The sequence below is a fragment of the Chaetodon auriga genome, chromosome 6, assembly GCF_051107435.1.
Source record: "Chaetodon auriga isolate fChaAug3 chromosome 6, fChaAug3.hap1, whole genome shotgun sequence".
NCBI lineage: Eukaryota > Metazoa > Chordata > Actinopteri > Chaetodontiformes > Chaetodontidae > Chaetodon > Chaetodon auriga.
In genome coordinates, this window is record NC_135079.1 from 4,141,981 (window position 1) to 4,169,486 (window position 27,506).

At 40.4% G+C, this 27,506-nt stretch overlaps 2 protein-coding genes across 4 annotated transcripts; one reads left to right on the top strand and one right to left on the bottom strand.

Moving 5' to 3' along the window:
* Nucleotides 1–1,633: 1,633 nt before the first annotated feature.
* Nucleotides 1,634–8,466, top strand: rnf141 (ring finger protein 141). 2 transcript variants are annotated; one of them, XM_076733668.1, is made up of 6 exons: nt 1,634–1,733; nt 2,867–3,064; nt 3,873–3,981; nt 4,847–5,028; nt 6,051–6,158; nt 6,243–8,466. In XM_076733668.1, the coding sequence occupies exons 2-6, from the start codon at nt 2,928–2,930 to the stop codon at nt 6,391–6,393; spliced, it is 687 nt and encodes a 228-aa protein (XP_076589783.1). In that variant the 5' UTR covers nt 1,634–1,733; nt 2,867–2,927; the 3' UTR covers nt 6,394–8,466. The 2 variants fall into 2 exon arrangements, with proteins under 2 accessions (XP_076589783.1, XP_076589784.1); XM_076733669.1 differs by having other exon boundaries at nt 1,646–1,721.
* Nucleotides 8,467–10,074: 1,608 nt separating this feature from the next.
* ampd3b (adenosine monophosphate deaminase 3b) lies at nt 10,075–26,946 on the bottom strand. 2 transcript variants are annotated; one of them, XM_076734174.1, is made up of 16 exons: nt 26,742–26,946; nt 22,417–22,480; nt 18,075–18,297; nt 17,739–17,916; nt 17,494–17,659; nt 16,555–16,774; nt 16,207–16,336; nt 15,779–15,973; nt 15,246–15,377; nt 14,454–14,617; nt 13,871–13,997; nt 13,476–13,639; nt 13,165–13,285; nt 12,548–12,721; nt 11,750–11,860; nt 10,075–10,751 (listed from the first exon to the last, which is right to left on the bottom strand). In XM_076734174.1, exons 2-16 carry the CDS (start codon nt 22,472–22,474, stop codon nt 10,575–10,577), a joined length of 2,340 nt encoding a protein of 779 aa, XP_076590289.1. In that variant the 5' UTR covers nt 22,475–22,480; nt 26,742–26,946; the 3' UTR covers nt 10,075–10,574. The 2 variants fall into 2 exon arrangements, with proteins under 2 accessions (XP_076590289.1, XP_076590290.1); XM_076734175.1 differs by lacking the exons at nt 22,417–22,480; nt 26,742–26,946 and adding an exon at nt 20,587–20,871.
* Between the last annotated feature and the right edge of the window lie 560 nt (nt 26,947–27,506).

Sequence of the window (27,506 nt, forward strand, 5' to 3'; positions counted from 1 at the left end):
TGTTTCAATCTAAAAAGAAACATCGTATTTTTACAGGTTATAACATTTTACAGCAGCAGTTAGAAGCTTTGTAAACTCACAGCAGTGAGATTTACTGAGGCATCCTGCTTTTGTGTCACATCATCAGTTTTATTTATATGGTCCGCAAAGGGATTTACAATCAAGGCAGCATACAACACCATCGATCTTAGAGCCTTGATTATGAGAAGGAAAACTCCCGGCTGCAAAACCTTTAATGAAAAAAAAAAGGAAATAAAGCTGAGGAGGAGCAGTAGAGGACAGATTCCCCTTCCAGGATGAACAAACATGCCACAGATGTATATAAACAGAAATAAAGCAGCAAAATGACACAATGGAGGAACAGAAAATAACTAAAGAAAGTGCGAACATGTGAACAGCGAATGAAAACTCTGGATCTGGAGATGATCGTGTCCCTCTTGTCCTCAGGTCTCACAGAGTTACAGGTGTCACTTGTGCTGCAGCCTCCTCTCTGTGTGAGTCCCCTTCAGGTGTTGTGGTTGCCAGTATAAAACAGATGGCCTGGCTGCAGATGGAGCCAAACCCAAAATGAATTTTCCTGGTGAAAAATAGACTTTCCACCAGGGAAATAAGTTTACTTAACTTCTCTAACTCTGTTACAGTGACATTTCATTGGGATGCATCAGACTTTAATCTGTTTAACATCATCGTGTCAACATCCTGAGCCTCATTTTCTTCTCATATTCTCACATCTTTCTTCACATTTCAGTCCACACATAGTTCTGAGTTTCTTTCTCTTTCACTCTGACGTCTTCCTCCTGACTCATGTATCATCCGCTTATATGTGTCCCCAGGTGGTCTCCTCTGCTCTGCTGCCTTCCAGTCCAATCCAATTTCCCTCATCTTATTTCTCTACTCATTATATTCTCGACCTCCTCTTGTTTTTTTAACCACCTGCTGCCTCCTCGATCTCCTCCAGCCATATGTAATCCGAATCAATCTCCCATTATCTCGCTGCTGCAGTTAAGGAAAAAGGATGGTGAGCTCTATGCTCTCCAGTCAGAGAGCACCACGGCATGAAGAAAAACAACTCATTACAAAACAATTAAAAAAACAAACAAACAAAACATTGATTCGTGCTCTCACTCTGAAATAGTATGCATCTATTTGATACCACTTAGTGTGATTGCTCTTTCACCTCAGAGATGACAGTACATTTTAAAAATCTGAATTAAGGTGGCCATAAAGGTTATATCATCCTATCATATCTGCGTTACAAACCCCGAAGATTCATTATCTACTCTGAATCTTGTTAAATCAGTATTTTGGACTGAGAGAGCGGTATCATGGAGCCTCTTTGTTGACAAAACGAATACAGCTTAACAACAAAGAGACACCATAATCAAAAGAGTACTGATCAGAGTATTAGATATACAGGAAGTTACAAAAATACAACATAAACAAACAAAAATTGCATAACTTTCACTTACGTTTAAAAAAATTGCCTCATTAAAATCAAACGTATTTTTCTGTAGGAGAGTTACCCTTGACAAATATAACACAACTCTTTAAAAAATCTTGTAAAAAATCACAGGGAAGTGAATTAGTACTCATAAATAATACATAAACTGTAATGTGACGTATGCGCGACGTCATCAAAGTGCGCCCGTGTTGTGTCAACACAAACAGAAGCAAACAGCGAAGCTAGTGGTGAAGTTTGGACGCCAACTCCTGCCTCTAATGTTGAGTATCAGGTAAGAAAATAACCTTTTTTCCGTCTCCGATAACGACAGAGGATCATACTTATGTTTCTTGTGTCTTTTCCGCCCGTTGCTTGTTGAAATTATGTGCATAATAATGCTGCCCCTCGTTAGCAAGCTGTCGTTCAGAAGTGTTACGCTGTTGCTAAGATTAGCATGTCGCGTTTGAACTGAGGTTCATTGCTGGCCTCTGTGTGAATTAATGGCGTCTTAAACGAGCTTTTGAAATGTTTTCAGAACAAGAATATTGCTGTAATGGACCAACATTTAACCTTTGCACCGTTAGCTACGTCACTAATCAGCTGGACCTTGTCACATAATGACGTTATGCATACAATGCGTAGCTAAGTCAGTTGAAGTACAGCCCTCGTGTGAACGTTATGCTTTTGGTTGTTTTTGTGAGTTTTCAATAAAAATTGAATTGTGGTCGGTTTTTACTCAGATTTAGTACTTCAGTGCTGTGGGTGTTTGTAGATGTGTGTTTGTGTGTTCAGCTCAGTGGTCGTTACTTTGATAACGTTGCTTCACGAGCTGTCTCAGTTTGGCACGGATTCAGTTCAACTGTGGCTTTAGCTTCATTCGCTGTGCTTTAAAAACTGGCAGATTCAGGTGAACTGAATCCACTAATTTTCTTCAGGATGCATATGAGCTACATGTCCATTAATAATCTCGGAGTCCTTTCAGTTTGGGCCTGCTTTTCTGGGGTTGATTTGTCCCCTTAGCTATAATTTGAAATCTTAATGCTCTGCCGTCATATTTTAGACCATAGTGTGTCCATTTGTCCATCCCATTATGTTTCACCATTGTGATACAAAGCCAGATCCAGATATCCAAATGTCAGAGCTTTGAAAGTGATTTAAAGCAAATCTGATAGATTTAGACCATTTCTACAAGACTTGGCAGTATTTAGACTAAACCACAGCTTCTGATGAGAGATCAGTCCGGTTTAAGATGCTGAGCTCTGGATTGTCCCAGACTGGCTCCTAATGTTTCAGTCATGGCTGACAAGTCAGATGTTTTCAATGATTCAAAGAGACTATTGAATGAGTAAAGGCTAGATTTCCCCAGAGAAATAATCACATATAAACAAAAAAAACCTTAACTTTCAAGTGTTTATTTCCCTCCAGGCTCTGCAGAACTGAATGAACCTTCTGCCAGTGCTGTGTTGTAAGTGCTGCTGCTGCCGGGATGGGCCAGCAGCTCTCAGGTCAGGCGGTGATGACCCATCTGCCTGAGAAGCTGGTGAAACACGCTGGACTCGTACGTGACAGCGGCAACCTAACTTATGAGGAGTTTCTGGCAAGAGTGGCCGAACTTAACGACGTGTAAGTCACAGTCTGTTCCGGACACATTCTGTAGCCGTTCACTCGAACAAATAACTGTCCATCAGGAGTAACAGATGTTCAATCACGCAAACATACAGCTGTTCCCCATTTGCTTTAATGTAGTGGAGGGACAGAGGAATGAACAGATTTACTTTGGAACAAAACAGTTTGAAGCAGATGACTGCGAGGAATGCTGACTTGAGTTTACTTTCACTTTTTTTTTTAAGTGTTTTTCTTTTTGGCGTCTGCCGTAGACTGTTCTGATTGGGACCTAAACTCTGCACAGAAAGCTTCAGCACCATTCCACCAGCCAGGATTTGGCCCGTCTTACTCCCCAGGCTTTAGGGCCTGCCTCTGCTGATTTAATTTTAGCTCACCAGCTCTCAGAGATACTAATGGAGAGGCAGGATAACACAGTAAAAGTGAGTTATTCTCAGTTGTGACAAAAGAAAGTCAGATGAAATGAGACAGCATTGGTGTAAAAGCTTCATTTATCCAAACATGATATTTGGATTTGCAGCATGTAAATGTCTGTGCAGCATATCATTACGTCTTGGAATATCCAGTGCCAATGAGTGCAGGATTTGGATCTGACCAGATCAGTTTTTTTAATGGATCTGTACGGACTGTGTAAAACTAAGATCACAGCAGAGCATTCAGAGTGAATGAACAGCATCTAAACAGAGTGCACACAGTCAACAACAGGCAGCGGTTTTGGCCATCATTCAGAGTGTGTGCGTGTGTGTGTGTGCGTGTTGCTGTGCTCATAAGCTTTACTGAGTTGGACATACCCTCTCATCTCTCTCAGTACGGCCAAACTAGCTGCTGGACAGCAGAAGCACCTGCTGTTTGAGGTGCAGCCAGGATCCGATGCCACAGCCTTGTGGAAGGTGGTTGTCAGGGTCCTCTGTACCAAGGTGAGACCAAAGGACCTTTTTCACACACATCACATGCCAAGAAGAGCATCTGCCCACACCTTTGATTTTGTGTTAGAGAGTAAGAGTGAGAGAGGGACAGATGCAGGTGGAGGAAATGAACCCGTATGTTGTGTTCATGTGCAGGAGAACGTGTGAAACTTGTTCACATTAATCTTGATTCTCAGCCCGTTTATAGACTTTATCATTAAACTATATCAATAATGATTAATGTAATTAGTTGTTCACATTTTAGAAATCAATCAGACAGAAATTAGTGGAAAAGTCAAACATTCAGGCTCCAGGTTTATTAAACCTTGTCCTGTTTTTCAATACACTGACTCCTAATTGTTGTTTGTCTTCAGAATATGTAATTGTCACTTATTGTCACTGCACCGTTTGTTTTGGCCTTGATGCCCTACATGTTGGCCACGATGCCTCAATACATTTGTGTTTGTCAAAGGGGAAAGTGGCTTTGCTCTAAAAATGTTCTTCTTTCCACACCACTCATTCATTCACTCTCCTGTAACAGCAACACTATTCTCATAACAAGGAATCTATAAAATAAATACACGTATACAGGGAAATACAGTAGTAAATCTAGTTGGGTTTTGGTCTAAAGAATAGAGCCAAACTGAACTATGATTTTTTTTTCCACACCTAATTAATACAACACTGATTGTAGAAAAACCTTGTTTCACTGTCCCACATTCAGATTCTGATGTTTAGACCCAGAAATCACCAAATTTAAAGATTCAGCAGCTTGACTTAAATGAACACCTGTATTGGCTGTCAAAAGCTCTCATTGGTACAAAATACTGCTCCAGTGCGTCGTAGGCGTCGTGTAATTTCCTTTACCTTCTCCCAGATCAACAAGGAGAACGGCATGGTGGAAGCATCGCGCATCATGAACCTGTACCAGTTCATCCAGCTGTACCGCGACATCACCAGCCAGGCAGCTGAGGTGCTGTGTGCAGAGGCCGCCACGGAGGGCCCGTCTGCCCAGCTCCCCTCCACCGACTCCTGCCAGGCCAGCATGTGGATGGGCAGGTAGGTGCACACGAAGTGGTCCCCCAAACAGGCAAAGACCCCATGACCAGTGCCTAATTCACCTCAATGCATCCTTTTCATATTTAGGAGGAGTTTTAATTGGAAAGTCATATTTTCATTAGCAGCCAGCGTTTCCAATCGAGGGCCATTTGTGTGCGTACTTTAGGTATCAATGCATTTTGTACGACGTTACATTTACACTGCTGCTGTAGGTCTCCTCAAAGCGAGCTACCATACAAGCTGCTGGTGTTTTGTTCCGACTCACCACCTAGAAAAGGGGTTCTCAAATGTCACACAGGCTGTTAAAATGATGGATTTTACAACTTGTTTAGCAGCAGAGAGGCAGTTTATCCCCCTGGATGGATTCCCATCCATCGGAGGAGCTGGGGAGGCTGAAGGAATCATTTTTAGATTTTCATGCATTTTTATAACGCTGAAGGTTTTTTTTTTTTTTCAGGCAAATCTTTTGATTGCAAACCATCAAGATTCATCCCACATCAGGCATTTCTTTCCAAAAGTAGAAGGGCACTGTGAGAGCGCAGACCTCCACAAACATGATATGCAAATTTGCGAGCACAAACTTCACCGTCTCTATTGTTGCTTCTTGTGAAGCATAGAGTTCAAGCATTTCTCCTAAATATCTCTGATGGAGCTTTTTGCAAACAGTTAACATTTGGATGTGAGTAATTAGTTGCAGGATATTTGTGTATTTCCATTTCCATAGACACACCTTAGTTTGAGAGACATGTCAGATACAATGCACATTTTTTATTTTCAAATGTTTTTCAGTGTTCAAGTGAGTAAAACATTAGTATTGAATAAATGTTCACCGTGACCAAAAACAAAGAGATGTTTCGTGAAAACTGGGCCAGTAGTTTTTACGTAATCCTTCTGACAGACAAACAAACCAACAAATCGGACTGAAAACATCACCTCCTCAGTGGAGATTATTGGAAAAAGCGGTGCCTTCCTCCTTAGAAAATAATTAGACTTCATCTCATTTGTGTTTGTGTGCTGTGCAGAGTGAAGCAGCTGACTGATGAAGAGGAGTGCTGCATCTGCATGGACGGGAAGGCCGACCTCATTCTGCCCTGCGCACACAGCTTCTGTCAGAAGTGCATTGATAAATGGTAAAATGATGCGTCCGGCTTCTGGTCAAACGATGTGAACAAAAGCTAGCAGTGATTATTACACACACTCTTCTGTTCCTGCAGGAGCGGGCAGAGCCGAAACTGTCCCATCTGCCGTCTGCAGGTGACTGCTGCCAACGAATCGTGGGTAATGTCTGATTTTCCCACAGAGGACGACATCGCCGGCTACATCCTCAACTTGGCTGATGAGGCGGGCCACCCACACAGGCCTTAACGCATGCAGCATACCGAGTCAATTAGATGGCAGCGGAAATCGACCCGTACCCAAGTAGACTTTACGTGTTGCAACACAAAATGTCACCTTCACTGAGGATTTTTTTTTTCTTAAAAGCTAACAATGCAGCAGAAACCAGCAGGGTTTCCTACTCCTTATGTTCTTAGTGACAGGATCGGAAAATGAAGCCTGGTCTCGTTTAAGTCCTAAAAATCCCAGGATGCCCTTTGTAACCCAAGTGTTGTAGATGTGCTGCTTTATGGGAACTGTGTGTGAGAATACGTTGAGCATATGTGATATGTTACAGTCTTTTAGTTTAACACACAGAGTAACCAAAAGTACAGGTCTTACACTTATTCGTGGGTTCATTTAACCAACATGAGGGAAGATGATCCAGTTTAAAAGTTGCCTTTCATGTTTATATGAATGGAACGGAGCGGAGGCGAAGGAGGCGAGCGAAGGTCGGCCCTCATATCCAGAGAGGGTTGATTAGTGTGACTCACATATTCATAATCGGAACATTTAAATGAGTAGTTTGACATTTGGAAGAAAAAGCTTTCTGAGTATAGATGAGAAGCTCAGTACCGCTCATGTCTGCCATCTCCTCATGTCGGTCTTATTATAAGGCCTCAGCCATCAGTCAGTTAGCTTAGCTTAGCTTAGCACAAAGACTGAAAACTGATAACACGTAATACGTTCGTACTTTTTGACTCTGGTGTGGTCAAACAAACGAGGCAGGTTAATGAGTGCGCTTCAGAGGTGCTGGACAGATTCAGGCGAGCTGTTTCCTCCTGCTTGTATGAGCGTATTTCTCAAAACGTCAAACTTTGCTCTAAGTGCAAATGTTTCTGCTCAAAGTGTAAAACCAAATTCATTTTCCTCCAGTAAAGCTGTTCTGTAGTCTGTGCAACGTAACCCTGCATGTTTATATCCCACATGACATGAAAACTGATGTTCTGATCCAGCTCAGAGCCCGACAGGCGGGCTGATGGTCTTTAGGTGTACACTACTAAATCGTTTTCTATCATTTGAACGACGGCTTTCTGCAGCGTTTTATTCAATGTTGGAAATAACCACTATTTGCTGTTTATGCTGTTCTCATCTTTTTACATAATATGTTTAATTTACTGTAATTTTCTAAGGGTTATTTTATTCTGATTGCTGTAGAAGTACTGTAGTCTTCACTTAATACAAAACAACCAGTCTTTGCTTTGCTTTGCTCTGCTTTGTCTTGCCTATGATTTATTGCCATAGGCAGCCTTTCAGGTACAAATGAACTCTTGTACAATTGAAGTAGAATTTAAAACCGCAGGGTTGTTTTATTTTAAATACGTATTTCTGGCTTGCTTTCCAGATCGTAGTTAAAGAGGATGTGGTTATGATTTATGAGTACTGGATCCATGCTGAAGTATTTCATAAAATGTAAAAATGTATTTAGTTTAATTTTCATTAGAGTGGTAAATTTCCATTTTATTGAAATCTAATGCATTATTTAAAGTGGTAATGATTGGAGTTTGATCACTTTTAACAGATAACCTAACAGCTTTTTCCAAGTTTGAGACAGTCACTCAACAATTATTCAAGAGTAATGTGATATAAGCCTGTAGTTTTTGGTTTTCGATGCTGACAAATCGCACTTTGAAACCTCACTGTAGCTTTCTTGGTGTTTGTGTACCACAAAAACAGATGAATCTTCTCTGTTGTGGAAAATATTATCTGATGCTGTAATATTGAGGTCAGACACAACAAAAAATGTGCGGCAGAAGGAAACTTCACCGAATTTAGCAGAATTAGAGACGGAGTGTGATCTTGTGGCCGCATTCCTGCATGGTCCATTCAGGATTTACAAAACAAAGCCGTACAAGTACATCAGTATTATATATTTAATATTTAAGGAATAAGAAAATGTAACATTTGGCTCCACGGCTATGTCTCATGATAGATTAATATACAGCATCTGATCCTACATATGCACATCGTATGTAAATTTGCTGAATGGAAAGAGGTGTAATCAAAATGACTTGATCCTACTGTATTATCCTTAATAAAGAAATACTCACTTTTTGCACTTTATGGCTTTGTGTTGTGTTGGATTAAAAGGTTGAAATTACTACTCAATGTCTTTTAACGCTTGATTTTATTGAAAACAAGTATTATTGGCAACAAAAAGCCATTTATCCATCTTGTTTTAACAACATTAAACAATGAAAACTTAAATTCTGTCATGCATGCTAATTTAGTTTGATTACTACTGTGTAATTAATTTAGTATGTAAAAAATGTAATAGAAAATAATATTTTTTCAGTACCTTGCATGTAATGTGACCCAGTGACTCCAAATCAATACCACACACTATTTACTGGATAGATAGGACATCTTAATATTGAATTTTAGTGCTTATTATAATTGATAGAAATATTTTCATTGAAAATTATTGATTTTGAAATAGAGGAATTGCATTTGAAATAAATAAGTTTAGGGAAATGCTGCAATACAGCTTTTGGCCATCGGTGGCAGCACTGAGCAGCTGTGTCGTCAGTGGACGAGGAAGAAATAATGCGGCGAGTTACTCCACCATAAACGGCTGGCACAGTTTGACCTCATCGTGGTCGCAGACATCGTCACTTTCCCTCCAGTGAGTAGCTATTTATTCGAAGTTTATGTGCATTAAATACGTGAAATGGGGGACATAACTTATGAAGCACTGACTGAAGTGAGACTGAGCTAACGTTATTTACTGTAACGGTCCGGGATCAGGGCTATGCTAACTGCTAGCATACCGCTAGCACCTATGGAGGATTAACGTCGTCATGGCGGGAGTAGTGTCTTGTTTCCCTGACCACGGTCATTAACAAGCTAATTAATTACTAGCTAGCTAGTAATTAATTAATTATTAAGTTAACGTATGATTCAAGCAGTCAAACTTCAAGCAGGCACACTGTAGCTATCTTAAAAATCCCTTTTGAACTGGCGTCACGTTGGCCATTTAAAATAAGCATGAAGCTAGTCAATAAAAATTTGTCAAGACTATATACATTGAAATTAGGCATTAATTATTAATATATCTCACCATAGTTTAGTCTTTCAGAAGCAGAGTATACACTTGAGGTAACTCAGCTATAATAGTTTGTTTTTAGTTTCTGTTGCTTTCAGTTGTTGTCAAAGTGACACTTGCCCCTCAGCACTGAAGTTAGCATTGGCTAGTTAGCTTTTCAGTTTTAATAGACAAGCAGCTAAGATACAGTTAAAACACTTGAATGATTTATCAATCATCACCTTTATCAAGAAGTAGGAACTAGTTAAGAGACTAATGATTGTCACTGTGATCTTAATAGGAAATTTGGGAATGTTTCCTTTTCCTTTATGCCAGCAGACAGCAGATGACTACTCACTAATATTAATGTAAGCATCACCATTGATTAGGGGCTTGTTACGAGCCTTTTTTTTAGGTTTTCAGGAGTTTAGATTAAATTTAAATGAAATGTATTCTCATGGACATACACAGTTTAAAACAGCACTAAAAATGTTTTTTCTGCAACCTTCATTTACATATGAAAAACTATGAAAAACATAAAAAAGAAAATAGCTAATCACTTTGTCTTTACAGTTCATAGTTGTGACTACCACAAAGCTCTCACAAAACTACATTTAAAATCATGCAGTTGTCTGAATTCAGAGTTAAAAGGCACGTTAACCGTATATTGTTTTCTTTTTTCTACACTTCATTTCAGACCTTTAGTCAAGATAAAGTCCTTTGTAACATGCATACCGCCATGTGCAGCAAGCACTACCTAGTTTACAATTGTAAGACCCCCCCAAATTTAGGCTTTGAGGCTAATGCCCTTTCGTATATCCAAATCCATTGGTACACTTCACATCCTTTACAACAAAGTAAACTCTAGCCCAATAAAATGAGGCACACAGTGATAGGCAAAGTTCATAGATACAGTATTAATATGGTCTAAAAATCAAGTTTTGTCATGCCACAAGAAGTAGGCCAAGCACATTTCTGCACCAAGATCAATGTAAAATAGTAAAAACACATTTTTTTCAGATCATGGTCAGTACATCTTGTAATAATATGTATTAAAAAAAAACAACAAAAAAAACATGTGCCGTCCAACCTATGCCCCTCCATCCCTGAGGACGTATTCAGGTGCAGTTTGTGCTGCTGTGGTCAGTCACTCAGTTGGGTTAGTGCCAACATCTGTCTTCATTGCGTCCACGAGAAAACTGAGCTCATTGCGCAGCGTCTCATGGCGGTAGGACATCCGGATTTGTGCCACGTTTGTCCGTCGAATGTCATTGCCCTCCGGTCCATCCTGTAGGTAGTTGGAACCAATGAAGTGTTTCTTCTCCTAAGGGTGAAAAGGTGAAAAAAGATGTAGAGCAGATATTGCACAGACGTGAAAATCTTTTCAGTATGTGGCAAGCTCTTTTTTTAGGTAGGGGTTCAGGGACCTCAGCATGGCTGATGGTAACAATTGTGTGGTTGAATTATTGACCTTTCTCTTTGTGGACAAGCCGTCTAACTACTTGGTCGAAGGCATGACTGAATAATATTCAGTAATTAGGATGCAGTCAGAATATGAATGTTATTGCAAGACACAATTACAGGGATAGACACAGGGTTTAATAGGCTTTTTAAATAACCAAGGCTGGGATTGTACAACAAAAGAAGTGCTTCTCATTATAATGCAGGTGGGACCAATATGATATCCTGAGTTTGACCAGTAATTTGCCTATTAAGGGAAAGGTTTTGTTTAGTCTGTAGTGTTTTTCTGTTTTGCAGTGACATGAAGTAGAGCCGAACCAATAAATTTGGATGAGTCAATGTACTGACCCATAAAGTTCAGAAGGAATGTCATCATCACATAGTTTGGCCACCAGAGAGCACTGGCAAGTTTTTTTTCAACTGTAAAATGTCTATCTCACAATAAACAATATCTTTGTCACAGGACTTAAGAAAATATATGTTACGTGCTCATGTAAACAAATAGAACACCATCTGTTACCATTTTTGTTTTTCATTCTCAAATATTTATTGGTATTGGCATTACCAGCTCACTCACTCAGAGACATGCAGTTCACAAGACTAGCTTTGTTAAACTTTCAAGGCCAAAAAGTCCAATATTTCAACCAACAACCAGATATTTGAATCATCAATGGAGCCCAGCAGTCAAGAATTGAACTGTTTGGCACTGCCAGCCTGCAGACTTTTATAAAGGCAGTCATGTCAGCTAACTGTGAAATTATGAGTGGAGTTTAATAGTGTTCTCTTCCTTCACCCTTTTTGAATTTCTCCAGCCCTAAAATCCAGTTATGCAACTAATTGAGCAAAAACGTTGGACTTTACCTGATGTGAGAGTCCGCTCTGCAACACACTGTTTCTGGCTATCTCACACAAATCACAGGTGCTCAGCTTCCACAGCTGGGCTGCGATGGCATACTCCTCCATCAAGGCCTCCTGAAAGGGTTCAGAGGGACAATTGTCTTAAATTGTTACCAGCAGCATTTTAGGTGGGATGTTGGTTTTTGGATCAGGTGTAAAATGTGTTTCACTTTTTAAGTGGGTATGTGTGACGTATCTGTATGAAAATAATTTGTTTATGTGTATACTACTGTTAGAACTAGCCATTTATTCAGCAAAAATAGTGAAACACACTAGTTTCTAAGGTTCAGCTGCTCAAATGGGAGGATTTATTGTTTCACTTTGTCATGAATATGTTTGGATTTTGGACTTCTGGTCAGATAAAAGACACTTAAAGATGTGACCTCAGGCCCTGGGACATTTTGTTATATTTTTACTATTTTTTTTTTATATTTTATTGTTCAAGCAATGAATTGATAAATTGAAGAAATGATCAGCTGATTATTTAAAAAAAAATATGATGAAAAATAAGCATGACCTACTATGCATATATTTGTGTTTCACTCTACTTTAAATGAGGTCCTGTTACTGCTGCACCATGTATTATGCAAAATCTTGATAGACACAGTTTTATCTGCTGTATTATTCAAACTGAGTATTTGATTAGTTGCGCATGTATCTGTGGACTAGTGTCACCAAGACAAACTGTTATTTCAACTCTAAACCCTGGTGATGAGGAAAATGAATTGTCATGTGATCCATTCTCCTTCTTGTGGTTCAGACCTTGGTGTAGTGGAACTGCATGGGGTCATCGGTGGACAGTGACACACACAGGCCTTTCTGCAGAAACTCTCGTAGAGGGTTCTTGGAGTACTCCAGGAACAGGCTGTTGTTGCTCAGCGGGGACATGGCGATTGGTACCTGGGCCAGGTAGTACAGGTACTGCAACACTGGACTCTGGAGAGGAGGAGGTGCAGACACCACACTAATGTGAGTAATGCTGTGTATCAGCTTGAGGAGTTATATATATATATACTTAAGAGTGCCACCTAGAGAAATTCATGTCACTTTTAAGCATGTTTATAAATCAAAGCAACTACTTTCTCATACTTTCTCAACTTTGCCCTGTGGATTGCTGGGTTTTAGTTTTGTTTCTCTGTCTTTGTGCCAGTGGTATTTTCGGCCAACGGCTGCAGTCAGATGCCAAAGCAGTGCTCGCTTCTGAGTTTAAGTGTAAAAATTAAAACAAGCAAACCCTTGTGGGTTTGCACTTTGCCTTTGGTATCTGTGTGTTTGGCAGTAAAACAATGGGGATGATTGTCGTCATATTTTGCAAAATAGCAGCACCTCGAGCTATCGACATTCAAACGTAAAGCACTAATATGGATTCAGAACTGCACCTTCTTGAGGTTGAGTCCATGTGAGATGTTGTCAGCCGTGAGGAAGGCGGTAACCAGGTGGGTGATGGAGCCGGCCTCACCACAGTGGGGACGAAACTGAAAGGTGTTCAGTCCTCGCTCCCTGTGGAGGGATCAGTAATGGTACTATGTAGTGCCAGTTATAAAACATGTATCATCATGTTCATTTCTGACTCTTATTTAGGTCTGTGTAAATCACGTATTTTCATTGTTGCCTCCACTTGGAGGAAAGCATTTAAGTCATGTGAAACAACTTGAGAATATTGTTGCGTGCATGAACATGTCGGACTTACTTTCGCAGATTGTTGAGCACCATGATGTTTGCATACATGTAAAACAGGTAGTAAGTGTAGGGAGGGTTGTCATCTGTGGTCCAGGCCTCAGGCTTTGGGCTTTTGTAAGAGAACATGTGGTCACTGTGTTTGGACTCATCATCCACGCTGTCAAATCCTGTTACCTACAGGAAAACAAACTTAATGTCAGCACGTTTGCAGAACGAGTATGATACAAGCATGCATGTTTCTTCAACGGTGCACAAATATGTAGTTTAATGTTGTCTTTTACGGTTTGTCTGCTCAGTGTGTTCCCAACATGTTTCTGAATCACAGAATAATCTGGAATATAGCTGCTATTTCACTTAAAACGTGTCCTGTTTGTTACAGATTCCGCCCTTCTTAAAAGTACTTACGTATTTCAAGAATACATGTGTTGCTTTGTGCTTTTGCGGGTTGACTGTAGCCTCAAAGAGGGGGAGGAAAATATTCTCCAGCATCTTTGCATAGTGTGGTATTAATTTCTTTGACCTGAAGATGTCACTGCAAGACAAAAGAAATCAAATCAGCTCATCTTCCCATTCAAACAACACAAACATTTTAGCCTTTGCTTGCTTAGTGAGAACAGCCCACTGAGTAATATAATTATTCCTAACTTAATTGTAAGCTTGGAGTTTAATAATCTAGAGCCAAAACTTCGGTAACACTGACAAATGTATCTAATGGAAGAAATGCAAAATTGGACCCGAAAAAATATTAATCCTAAATTAATTAGCTGAATTTCACGATCCATTTCTTAAACAAGGAAACAATATAACAGCTGTGAAGATGAGTCACTGGTTTATTAATATATGAATTAAAGTCATGGCTGCAATACTTTTGCAACAGTTCTTGTGATGTTCCTTTTTTAAATTTCTTAGAAGAACATTTAAATGGACTCTGTTCAGAGAACCGTGGCCTGCCTGCCATAGGTTTCCACTGCTTGCACTGAGCACTTACTAGATCCTGGGGACCTGGATCATCCATCTCATGTTGGGTGAGTGGACCTTATGCTGGATGAACCAGGTTGCCAGGCTCTCCCACTCGCTGGCAGAGCGGCCATAAATCGACAGACGTGGCTCAGCATGCTGGTACTTACTCTCCTCCAGCTCTTGGGCGACTTCCTGAAACAGATGCCAAACCACAGGAAGCTGGTGATGTTTGTTGATAAAGCAGAAGTGATAAGGGGTAATTGCTCACAGGACAGATTGCAAATAATTCACATCCGTGCTGGTTCTAAACATCAAAAAAAGCAAGAGTACTTTATGCTCCAAAGAAACATAGACATGAAGGAAACTTCATGTACTCTAAATGCACCCATGCACTATTGAATGTTTTCAAAATAACTTCATGTTTTGTCTTTTGTGCTCTGATCCCCCCAAAAATGTAATCACAGCTGTAATTTGTTTCTCTGGTTTAATGTGCAATATGTGACAGCGTGAAGCAGTTTACATGTATTGTGGTTTTAGCTGGCTATGGTTAGATAAAATTAGCTTGCTTGCTAATGTGGATGAATTGCTTCCTAACTGCAGTTGCAAAATGCTGTCTTGAGTGGATAATGCCAGCTTCTACTTCACCGATCTCTCCCTGACCCTCATTATCATGTTCGTTCATGGAGTTAATTGATTTCTCATAATTCCAGTTTGGCTACATCCAACTTAAACGTGAGCAGAAATCTAACTAGACTGGATAAATGGAAGTACCAGTGTTCAGGGCCCTTCAGTGATTTTAGTGCTTTTACTCATACCACACCTTGATGAGACGTGCAAAGTATTCTCCTTTGATGTAGTTGTCTGTTTTCAAGTAAATCTCTCGCAGTTCGCTGGCTCCCACAGGGTTGTATTTGGAGTTGAACTTGTCAAACCGATGAAATGTTTGTCTGCCCTAGGAGAGTAAATCGTGAGAGAGAGTGAATCTTGTGTCTCGATGAGCACATTCTCATTCCAACTAAGTGACTGTATTGATTATTTTCAGATTACACATTAAGAAAACTTTGCATGGAACATAGAAACTGATTGCATGACACCATATGAAATGTATGAACACCCATAATTGAATCCTTGTGTCAATAAGCACAGGTTAGTGAAATGAGCTGTAGCTATTTTAAAACGACAAATTAATTCTTTGCAGACACATGGAGTTATTATGTGATTACCTGTTCTATTTTCCTCAAGGGTGTTTCTTTTTGTACAAGATAAACCTGCCGTAGGCCTCAGCAATCTGGCAGAAATGTTACTGGAATTGTTTCTGTTTTGAAGAATTGACGGTTATGAATTTGTTCTTACAGCGTGCACGTCCAGAGAGTCCACAGTGAGGTCGTAGGGGTCCATGTTGAGGCTGTTGAAGACTTCCTTGAGTGTGATCTTCTGACCGCTCTTCTCCAAGATGACACGATCTGCCTCTGTCTGGTATGTGGTCTGTATAAATTTCAGCAGATGTCTCTGGTTCATGCAGGCAGCAGCGTGTATATGTGTGTCCACCTGTGTTTCACATAAAGCAAACAGTGACAATGTGCAAGACATTATTGAACAAATTACTTTAGATCTAGAAATAAGAATATCTTCTGCTTTAGTGAGACAGCCCTTCAGCTTTAGGGCTCAGGCTGAAACTGTGTCAGCCAGATGAGTTGTATTTCTTAGTATTACTTTTTTAAAACAGTTTCCACTCTAACTTATCAGTTGCATACTGAATAGATGGAAAAGTACCAACCAACCTTCCTGACGTTGTAGAAGTCTCTGTGCGGAACACCTTTCAGCTCTTTTAGCTCTGCCATTTCATTCAGCATTTCATGGAGGTAGAATTTAGAGGCCAGGAAGTTCAACCGTCTGTGACAGTAGGTTTTCCTGTGAGACAACACAACATAAGCTCAGAAACATCTCATGTAGGCAAATTAGATGTGCCTTTTTTTTTAGTTTTTAGCACCACTCTGTTGGCTAGTTCTCTGCTCCAGGCATACTCTCTTCACAGTTCATCGACAGAAAGCTATTCAAACTGTCTTTGTAATGTCTATTTGACCTGTTGTTGTTGTTGTTAAGGATATTTAAAACACTTTTGTACTCACGTTGGGCCGTCGGCTATCATTGCGAGGACGTGACTCAGGTCTATGGCAAAGGTCTCAAGGTCGGGGTAAGGGAGACTGTGAGGCTTCTGTTGTTTCAGGGCCTCGGCATCGTCGTAAACATGAACTATGCCATCCTTCATCTGCAGCTCGTAGTTCAGGTTCTCAGGAATACCCTCCATGGAGTATGGGTCCTCCCCTTCATGAGGGAAAGGCCAGATGTCTGCAGATGAAGGAAACAAAACAAAATGGCAAATGAGGAATATTCAGTCAGTTAAACTATAGAGAATGCTTCACAGTGGAGTTATATGGACAAAAACTTCATTGACTGGAAATGTGTTTAACTTAATGTTGCACTCTATTCGAAATATTGTATTTAAAAAAACAATTTTTACCTTGATCCAACCAAAATTTAATTAATTTCCTTGGTCCCTTCAAATTTTACCACCAATCTGGCTTCTTTAAGCTCTGTGAGTTGATGTGTCTTGTCTTACCTTTTAAGTTTTTATGCACACAGGCTGGTACCTTGAACTTTTTCATCAAAGAAGCAGATTGTTTTCTACCAGCCAAGAGCGATGCAAGGCAGCGGTGGCTCTCTAGCTAACTAACTGTAACCTAAGACCAGGCGGGGTTGGCTGGCTGGTTGTGACTTAGCTATGTGGCACAGTCCTGACTCTGGTTGTGTTGTGGCATTGACTCATGGATTGACAAATGCAGTCTTTAATCTTTTGTGCTGATGATTTAACTGGGAGTGTTTCATGTCGATCGAAGCCATAGAAATGCTCCAACTGTTAGTCACCTGTCATTGTCTAAGGGAAGAGTGAACAGTTCCTCACACTTTGTAGCTCTATTTGATGTGCAAGAATAAAGACTGGACAAAAAAGTATTCACCTGTAGAGTTTTTCCAATGAGGAATAGAGGAAGTTCTCTTAATGCCCATACCTGGCATGATCTCATCCTCTTCCCTCCATTTCTCATTTTCGGCACTGCGGAGGAACTGGGCAGTGGTCCTGGGGAAGCGGTGGTAGGCCAACCTGGAGTATTTCTCTCTGATGAACAGCGCCCCAAGGAGACTTTTGGCAGCCTGCTCATAGTCCTCAACTGTGATCTGGAAAAGTCATATACAGTTTAAGTCTTCTAAAGAATCTAAAAACACCTCATCCATCCAGAGTGTTAATCCTGTTTACCCCTGCACAGTAATCTCCACTGATGATTACTCTCTGGAAGTCTGCAATGCTTTCTGGGAGAATAGGTTCGGGTGTGGGTGGGCAGACCATTGTGGACACTATAGACTGGGCCCAGTCACCACTGACGGGTATCTGCAAAGATACCGACTGCGAACGCTTCAACATGAAATTCTTCTTTCTAGTGACACACGAGAGAGAACAACATTACCGTCCTGACAATCTAAAAGTCCATCACAAAAAATAGCAGTTTGTAGTATTTTCCTTTTTTTGCCTGGTGATTTAATGCAAATGATATGCAGAAAGACATAATTTATCAAACATATTTCAGTTTCCTACCTCTGAGCAGACTCCTGGGACTGCTGCTCAGCCAGCTCTTTCTGCAGCGCCCGCTCCCTGTCCTCATGCAGTCCGATGGGACAGTCCTCCGGCATGGTGTACATGGCCAGAGCATCCTTGGTGTCTTCCTCTTTCAGGGCAGAGGCGAACACCTTCTCTGCTAGCACTCGTACCTTCTCATCCACCTGACTCATTGACATTTTTGGGAAAAGCCGTGGCATTTCTGAGGGAGTTGAGAAAGGTTTGAAGTTTAGTGAATGCTTTTTTTGTCTTGCCAAGAAAGGTTGGTTTTAAAAAGGCATCTCAGAAAAAAAGTGTATATTTCTGTTCCTATTTTACACTGATAAAGACTGAGTCATTTCCTTACAGATAAAATGTAAATTGTCCTGCTGGTGCACTTCACATAGTTTAATGTCAGGTGAGGAATTCAATGGAAAGGAGACAAACTACAGACTCTGTTTCACTGGTGCTGGACAAAGATTAAATTACAGAAATTACGTGCTTGTTCCATTGTGATATTGTAGAGTAATTGTGATCACTGGGAAATTAGTTTGGTCACTCATTAGCGGTAGCACTGAAGTATGTTGTGGTTTGTGTAATCAGATTACAGTTTCAATGTAGTGACATTGTTTTAGAGTTTGAGCAACTTGCTAACATGTTGGATTTCATCTTAAATGTGATGAAATATGGCAGCAGTTAAAGGAGAAATAACGTTAGTGGTGACAGTAAATCCAAGATAAACATGAGACCTGAGAATATGTGTTTGTGGTTGGCGGTGGCGGGGTTAAGGGATGAACTTGGCACGTTTTGCAACACCTCATCGTGACTCGCTCCAGTAAACATGTCCTGAGTGGCTGACTTGTGTTTCAGTGAAGGCTACGTGTTTTGCCAACGTGTCAGGCAAGTTACAGTAAACACAGTCAATCACTGTCCCGGGTGTCCGAGCCCGGTAGTATGACCTCTTAACCCCCTAAGTGTCACCCTCTCTGTGGTTACGCAGCACTGGGAATGGTATGTAACACCGAGAGAGCAGAAAACATCTTTCTTCCACCATCTGCAATTTGTCTGCTGGTGCATCACTGTGTTTAGTTGTTTCATGTGGAACATAGCGAGCAGTTAAGTCAATGTAGTTGCTTTGATTTCAATAGCATGACATTATCATATAGTTTAAGTACTATATAAAGTATGAGTTTGTAATTTCTCTGCATTAATGACTGCTTTATTAGGGGCCATGATTTATAGAGGCTTGGTTGACAGTTGATTGCCAGTTGAGTTTATATTGATACTTTTCTTTATTGTTGATTTTTCCATGATAATCTTTTAAATTAGTCAATTCTTTTTATCTCCAGCTCAATCTCTAAGTTAGTGTTTTTTGAGAAAATCTCAACCAGACAAACTCAACAACAGTAAACTAAGTAAACATTTCCAAAGAATCTGCAGAGGAGTATTGATTCAGATTTTTCGAGCTTTGACTTTAAATGGAAAAGGAATGTCTGACCCTAGACCTACAGTCCACATACCATCATTCTGGTTCCCTCGACATTTTGGTAGGAAAACAGTCATGTTTGTTTGTGTTGAGCTGATTCTCTTACATACCCATGGCATGAACTAGTGTCTTATTTTAAACTTGAGACCCTGTGAATTTATATTTTCATCTGACTACATGATGGGCACCCTGGTGTAAAAAGTGCTGTTGCTATCCAACATCCCATCAGTAGTGGAGATGTTTGGCTATTCTGATCACCGTGCCATCACTGTTACTAATAATATTAACGTTGCAGCCAGTGTCGGTCTTGCGTCCAGTTCCTGCCTCGATCACTGTGGAGGCATTTGAATCAACAAGCACACGACAGAATTTGCAGTACCGAAGTATCAAGTGGCAAACTACTCAGCTGCAGACTCACGTCCTAAGTGGTTTACATGAAACTCTATCTGTCTGAAAGCTGTCAACGATCTTGGCTCCTTCACAGATGGCACCATCAACATTTTGCCCTCATATCGGTACATTTCTCTGCCCGTTCTTTGGCTCGCACATATCTGAAGCGGTCATTCCTGACGAGCCTCTCAGCACGTGTACCCTATTGGAACAGCTGAGCAGCCTCTAGGATGACCTTGACCTACATCCCCCATTATAGAAACCTGACCCACATGAGGCACTCTAGGTAGGGTGGGAGAGTCTTTAACATGTAATAAAATTTCAATTAATATGCAGATCTGTTTTTAGGGGGGAAAAATGTTTAACACAACTTCTTACATCAACAAAATGCTTCAGTAATTAACCATATTTGCTATTAATAGTATATTTGCTCTTTTTTCCCCCTTTGGTCACTTTTGGATAAAAGCTGTCCTCTTAAATTCAGGAAGTGAGCCTTCCATCATATCTCCCCTCCTCAGTGTATCAGACCATAGACATCGAATGAAACTCTGGATAACTGGTAATTGTCATTGCATTGCATCTCAGTGTCACTACACAGCTCCAGGATCAGCAGAGGAAGCTCAACCTGTCTCTTACCTTCTCCTGTGATTTTGGCCATGTTTGAGTCTCAGTCTCTGCCTGTTGAGTCAAGTGTTTCAGCTTGCATGTGTCTGCTTCTGTCTCTTCTAGACTCCCTAGCACTTAGCCTGTGGCTCCACTATTTTCATATGTCTGCCACTTGTTGTCGTGTCTCAGAGAGCACTTGATGGTGTTGCTGAAACCTCTGGACACTGTCAAGGCCGTCCTCAGGTCGGGTGTCTGTATCTTTCTCGTGTGTGGGATGCGTCTCTTCGGGGTTCTCACTCCGACTGCGTGAGTCAGGCTTTGCTCTGCTGTTTATGTGGTCCAGTGCTTGTATGTATAATGCAGCTGCTCGTTGTTGCTGTCTTGAGTGTCTCTCTCTGCCTCTATTTTAGGGTGTTGAGAGCGTCATGGCAGCAGGGGCAACTAATCCAAGCTGGTATGTCACAACTGGCTGCCAACATGTGAGCAGCTATCTGTGAGCTGGGGCAATAAGGACGGAATGAAACTGTGGTTCTAAGGTCCTGGGAAAGTACAGATGAAAAACTTACTTTTTCCCATCTGGCAGAGTTAAATATAGCTTTGGCCAATGATCATAAAGACAGGCTATTTACTGAATGTAAACAGTTTTTACTGAGACATTTAGTTGGATTAGTCTGTTATTTGCCAAAAGAAAACAGTTCTGCATTAAGCAGGTTAAGCAAGCATGTGAAGATTTATACAGCTACAGCCAATGTGTTTACTGCAGAAACAAACTATTTTTTTGATGAGAAACTAATTTTCCTTAATCTGATAAGGGATTAAGAGAAGCACAGTTGAAGCCATGTCCACTAAATGCTTAGCTGTGTTTTGAAAGTGATTAATTCATGCTTACATGTGCATGGATACTGACTGCAGTGCAGAAAGTGTATCCTTGTATTCCAAAAACTCAAATCCAGTCTGACTAAAAGTGAAAGCAAATTGTTTTAAAGGAGGGAGGATTGTAGTGGGAGCACTGGCGTGTCTGGTGTGACTGTGTGGTCATGAAAAAATCATTTACAGGGCTCACGGGTTGGATGTGGAGGCAGGACGTGCTCTGCAGAACATACTAGAGCATTGATAGGTATGATGGAGTGGAGTGTATGTTCAATTAAACTATTAAATTATGGAAGAATTAATTAGTTTCATTTTTTGCACCATCTGGGCCAGTGGGGAAAATGTCATGTTGGGCACTGTAGTTTTAGATTACCCTTACATGTAAGTCAAAGTCATCGTAGCTCTTCATAACATGTTGCCAACCAATGACACACAAACACTTTCCTGCACAGTATTTAGCTCTCTCTATATATATACGCTAATATCCATTACATCTGTGCAACTTATCTTGTGATATATGTATGTGTGTGTGTGTGTGTGTGTGTGTGTATATGCTCATATGCAGTTCAAAATGAAATTGAGTCATTCTTCACGAGGCAATATTTTTATACTCTTTTGTATATAACATAGCCTCTATTCTTGATTTTATTTTGTATTTCCTTAGTGTGTTTTTGTTTTACTTGTTTTATTCTTGCTGTGAATTTTCCCTGGCGTGCGATCAATGAAGTCTTTCTTAGAATAAGATAGTGGAGGAAGAATGTTGAGAAGGCTCGTACAGTGAAATTCTTGTCCAGCACCGATGACAGAGTTGGATTTGTTTGTCTCTTTGATTTGCAAACACCGTGCACTGATTAATGGTGAGCTGTGACAGCCGTTTAGTAAGTAGAAGTAAGAGTTGTGATTGTGTTACGTCAGTGAGACCATTGTTCTGTATCAGTGTGTGTGCACCTGTGTATGCTATGTTCATACCACACTGGAGTGTTTACTCACCTCTCCCAAAGCAGGGTACTGACTGCTGCTTACAAAGGGGTGTGTCACTTCTCTTCATTTTAATCTGCATTGACCCAAGAAACAAAGTTTTGATTAACAGTGGAATAATTCATAGTTCAGTAGTAGAGTAGTGGATTCACTCATGTCCACAGAACCAACTAAGGTCAGAGATAAGTGGTACAGTATGCTGACTTCATGTTATGTACAGAGAGGCAATGTCCTGCACCACTTCCGGGTTAATCTCCATTTCACTAGCTTTTGTTTGCCGGTGTATTTTGCCATAGAGAGATCCTTTCATATCTTTTCCTGAAAAGCTGAAACATGACAGTAAAATTTGAGAGCCTCATAGTTCAACAACAGCTGTTCCACCGAAGTTTTGATAGGGTGCCTATGGCCAAGATTGATGTTATCTGCAGCTGGTGAATGCTATGAAAGGAATATTTGTTTCACCTTGGCTATAACAGTAAATCAGAGCTCCCTCCACTGACTCCAAGTGGTGCAGAACGCTGCTGGCTGAATTCAGAGAAATATCAACACATGGCTCCAGCGGGCTACACTGGCTGCCTGTTTTATTAAATATTTATTTTTAAAGCATCAAATGGCCTTTATCCAAATTATTTAAGGGGTTTATTGACTCTGTCTGTGCACATGCATTCTCTGAGATCAGTGGATGCAGTCCATTGGTTGTGACTAAAGGTGACCTGGCCTTTGCTGTTCGAGCCCCCAAACTGAACTTAGAATATTCACAGAAAACCCCAGTATGTTTCAGCTTTTCAGGAAGTACAGTAAAGCAGCGTGCTTTGAAGCACCCCCCCCCCTTTTTTTTTTTTTACCTTTTCTGCCTATTAGTTTTTGCCTTTCCCTCCCTCCATTGTTTTAACACTGTGGTGTTAAAAAAGTGGAATGTCAGGTAAGAAGAGCTGGCCTGGAAATAACACGTTGACACGTACATAGCAGGAAGTTTTGTTTCTTCAATTCCCACCATGATTGTGTTGGTTTGTGTGTGTGTGTTGGTTGTTGTTCAGAAAGTGAGTATGTAGGGATTGACTACGCTATTATAGAGAGACAAAGAGAGACTGCATTTATGTACTGTCTACACGCAGTGTGATTTTTCGAGGTGGACCACTAGTGCAACTAAACTGTGACTGAACGGTGGCTGATGTGAGTTGTCCCATTAGTATACAACTCCGAAGTGACCAACACCTGTGAGAGTAAAAGAGGTGGAAAAGAGAAATCCTGACTGACCGTTTGCTTGAGAAAGTTTCACATTAGATGCAGTGTTGACAGGAATTTCCTGTATTTTTCTGTCACAAGAATTTACACACCGCCAGCCATTGCAACATAGGGTCACACTGCTCTTTTGTATGTCTGAAGGCTCTGCCCTCAACACATGTTGTGTCACTATGCTAACATGAGTTGTTTGTGGGTTTGTGTATATTTAGATATTCAAATTTCCCCAAACGTTATAACACAGTTAATGTAGTATGAGGGTTTAGAAGGCTCATGAGTGTGCTGTGACTTGTGCTAAAGTAAACATGAAGATTCTTAACAATACAGGCAATGCAAGTAACCATGCTACTTAATTTATGTGATAGTTCTCCACTCAGTAGGCCAGCAGTCAATCTAACAAATATTTATAGAGCATAGTTTCTCATAGTGTGGCCTGTGGGTCAATGGCGGTCCCTTTAAAGATTTTCTGTGGTCCTCAAACATGACATGAAATGCATCCATTATATTTTAATCACCTGCAAGCAGTTTCTGGCCTATCGCACTTATGCTCACTGTGGGCTCATTGCCACTGCAGTATTTAAGTTTTGTACCTCTATGGAAACGGCACAGTCGTGGCTAGAAGCAGAGAACTCAAATGTTTTTTGTGTTGAGTATAACAAAGTTCGAATGCCATAAATAATAAGTGCCTCTGGGACATCAACACCTATTGTGCCAGCCACACCTTGACTCATGTGACCCTAGCGACTCACATGATGCTGGGTGGAGCTGTGATCCTGCAAGAGGACAAATGTCTGGGACTCCCCACCAGTCAGTTAGAACTGAAGAAGCCTTTTGGATTACAATTAGTCATTTGGCAGATGCTTTTATCCAAAGTGACGTACATATGAATTCACACACCGATGACTGTACGTCCGGATTGGCAGACGCCCGCTCTACCTCCAGAGCCACAGCTGCCCCTGTGAGAGGCTCAACGTCTGCTAGGACCACAAACAAGTCCAGTTGCCTTTGGAAGCACTTAGAAATATACATATTGAAATATTAAAATTTTTACAGCCTCCATAAACCTTCTGACTTGGTTTCTCCTCCTGGCTGCTGGCTCCTCCTCCCAATTCATGTGATTGCAGTCCACAGTGTCATCATTCGAGGCTTCCCAGTTGCGCTGAGGAGCACAGAATGTTTTTGGCAGAATCTGGCTGGTGTAAATGATTGATTTTTGGTGAAATTTTAAACGAGACATGTAGAATAAAGTGTTCTTGATGTAATATTACTATATTAAGGTTAGATTTAGTTATTTTTCCTGATTCTTAGTACATGATATGTTCAATGCTAGTCCTGTTAGCCAGTGGTTTTGGACATCTCAGCAAGTTAATGTTGAAGTGGGATGCAAAAGCCACGGCAGATGAAGGTTTTATGATTGAGGACAAAAGGAGTTTTGAGGAATAATGGATCAACTCTTAGATAAAGTGATCTGTCTTATCTGCAAGCAGGTGACTTCGGTTCTCCAGGAATTTAATGTTAAAACACTGTTATGTGACCACAAATTTCCCTGTGCAGCCCTCAATCGTTTGCTGTCTCCCTAAATTATCACTGAGTCATCTGACCTTTAAGAGCCCCTGCTGCACAGGATCATACAGCCGCTCTTTTCTTGTTTACAACTGGCTCTTAAAAGGCATGTTTAGACTCTTAAGGGACGTGCCTGCACCACAAGTTCTGGCCTGGTAATGGAATGCACCACATTTGCCAACTGACATCCAGAACAAACAAAATGAAATATGACCAACGACCAAACATTTACCAGGCAACCAAATTAAGAAGTGTTCTTGTTTGCAGTGAACAGTTGAACTTGACATTATAATCTGAGTTGACCTCCTTCCGCTGAATGTATGGCTATTAGTTGCAAGTGTTTTCACTGAGATAAGCACCATGGCTGTTGTTATTTCTTCCTTGTTTTTTTTTTCTTTTCAAGTTCGACATAATAAAGGATGACTGTGTGCGTTTTAAGAATGTGTGAAACTGTAGAAAAAATGCAGACACAAAGACAACAGAAGTGTTGGTCAAACATAATTATTACAATTGACCAAAGTGTATTTTTCTGAAAATAATCTAAACTTCTAAAGATGCATGTAATTTTGCCCTCTCTAGCACTCATAGTCCACGCATAGTTAGCACAAGCACGTTAGCATGCTGGCATTAATTTTTAGTTCATGTACAGCCTCACAGAGCCGCTAGCATGGCAAGATAATTCCAAGTCCAAGATAATTGAAAAGTGCTCATGGAAATATAAATTTTAGCCATTGAGACCACACTAATAAGGGACTGGTTGATTCTCCACTTGTAAGAAACAGAGAGGGTCTGTCATTCGTTGTAATTCCTTGAAAATACAAATATGTGCCCCTCTGGACTAACACAATGGCAGCTTTCTGCACAATGAAAGGTTCACAGCAAGCAGCCGCAAGTAGAAACCTTGGTCTGACTGTGAAAAAGAGTGGTGGGAAATTAAAGTGTTTCAGTTAGGGACCAGATTAGTATGTGCATTTGCCTCCGTCTCAGCTGTGGTAAATGTGAATGTGAAGTCTCTAATGGACCTCATTTCACTTGTGTCTAGACTATGCGAACACAAGAAGAATGCAAACATGAGCAGAATATACTACAAAAACTGCAAAGAAGCTGAGGCTGAGAAGTGAACACCCTGCAACTGTTTGGTGTGAAGCAGCAGTGTTAAACACAGTACCACTTGAATTCTTAATTTTTAGTCTCTGAAATAAAACAACTACAAAATATTTAAATTCTTCTATTCTAATATATTTAGATGCTTTCCAGTCTGGAAAACAAATAATGTCGGACTGAAAATCATCTACTACTTTTCAGAAATGTGCGTCTTTGCTTTAGAATATTTGATTTGTATTAACCTCCAATGTAAAATACAGCTAAGGTATTTCTGTGAACAGAAACCACCAGACAAAGTAGAACAAGCACTAAAAAGAATGCAAGAGTGATGAAAATGATAAGATGTGGCCTGAGATGGAACAGCGACAGAAGAGGAAAGAGTACAAAACTCAGGTGCAAAGAATCAGCAGTGACAGCAGTGTACTTACTGTTTGTAGAACTGTGCACAGTGCTAACACCTCTGAAGACCGTAGAGACCCGTTTTACATTTCACAGGACAGAAGACGAGTCTTGACAGGGCAGTTTCTTCAGCATGCAGAGGCACAGCAGGTTAACCCACCACCAGTCTGAACAAATGTAACGGTTGAACAGTTTACAATAAAGACTTTATAGCGCTCACAGAAGGTTTGAGGAAGTGATGTGCATCCGCGTTGCTTAGTGCAGTAGAGGAAGTCCGAGCGGAAGGTTGTAAGGACTTCTGTCACTTGTTCAACAACATGTAAACTACTTGTAGACCACGCCCCTTCTTGTTTATTCAGGATGTATGTGTATTTCATTGTGCAGGCAATGAATATGCATATATATGTATGTACAAGTGTTTATCTAAGCATAATTGTGTGTGTGTGTGCGTGTGTGTGTGTGTGTGTGTGTGTGTGTGTGTGTGTGTATGTATGTGTGTGTTTGTAAGTATATGTATTTTTTGTGTGTATGTGTGTGTATGTATGTATATGTAGATGTACATACACACACATAAGTATATTGTACATTGTATATTGTATATTGCATGGTTACCTCATCAAAACTGTACAGTACTGTTGACAAGGTAATTCCTTAGTCTCAGTTAGCTTTCAGTGCTTATCAACAAACAGTAAAAATGATCCCTATCAAAGTGCTTTTCATATAGAAATACACAGGAAGGAAAAAGGGATCATTTTCAAAAGTGAGAGGGTACTGGGAATTTCCTGAAATTTGTT

What these genes read in the sequence shown, in the direction of transcription:
- rnf141 (XM_076733668.1), top strand. Translation starts at nt 2,928, where the DNA reads ATGGGCCAGCAGCTCTCAGGTCAGGCGGTGATGACCCATCTGCCTGAG. An exon ending in GCCAGCATGTGGATGGGCAG is followed by an intron (nt 5,029 to 6,050) that starts GTAGGTGCACAC and finishes TGTGCTGTGCAG; the next exon opens with AGTGAAGCAGCTGACTGATG. An exon ending in CAGAAGTGCATTGATAAATG is followed by an intron (nt 6,159 to 6,242) that starts GTAAAATGATGC and finishes CTGTTCCTGCAG; the next exon opens with GAGCGGGCAGAGCCGAAACT.
- ampd3b (XM_076734174.1), bottom strand. Translation starts at nt 22,474, where the DNA reads ATGAAGAGAAGTGACACACCCCTTTGTAAGCAGCAGTCAGTACCCTGC. An exon ending in AGTACCCTGCTTTGGGAGAG is followed by an intron (nt 18,298 to 22,416) that starts GTGAGTAAACAC and finishes CAACTCCCTCAG; the next exon opens with AAATGCCACGGCTTTTCCCA. An exon ending in ATGGACTCAACCTCAAGAAG is followed by an intron (nt 12,722 to 13,164) that starts GTGCAGTTCTGA and finishes CCTCCTCTCCAG; the next exon opens with AGTCCAGTGTTGCAGTACCT.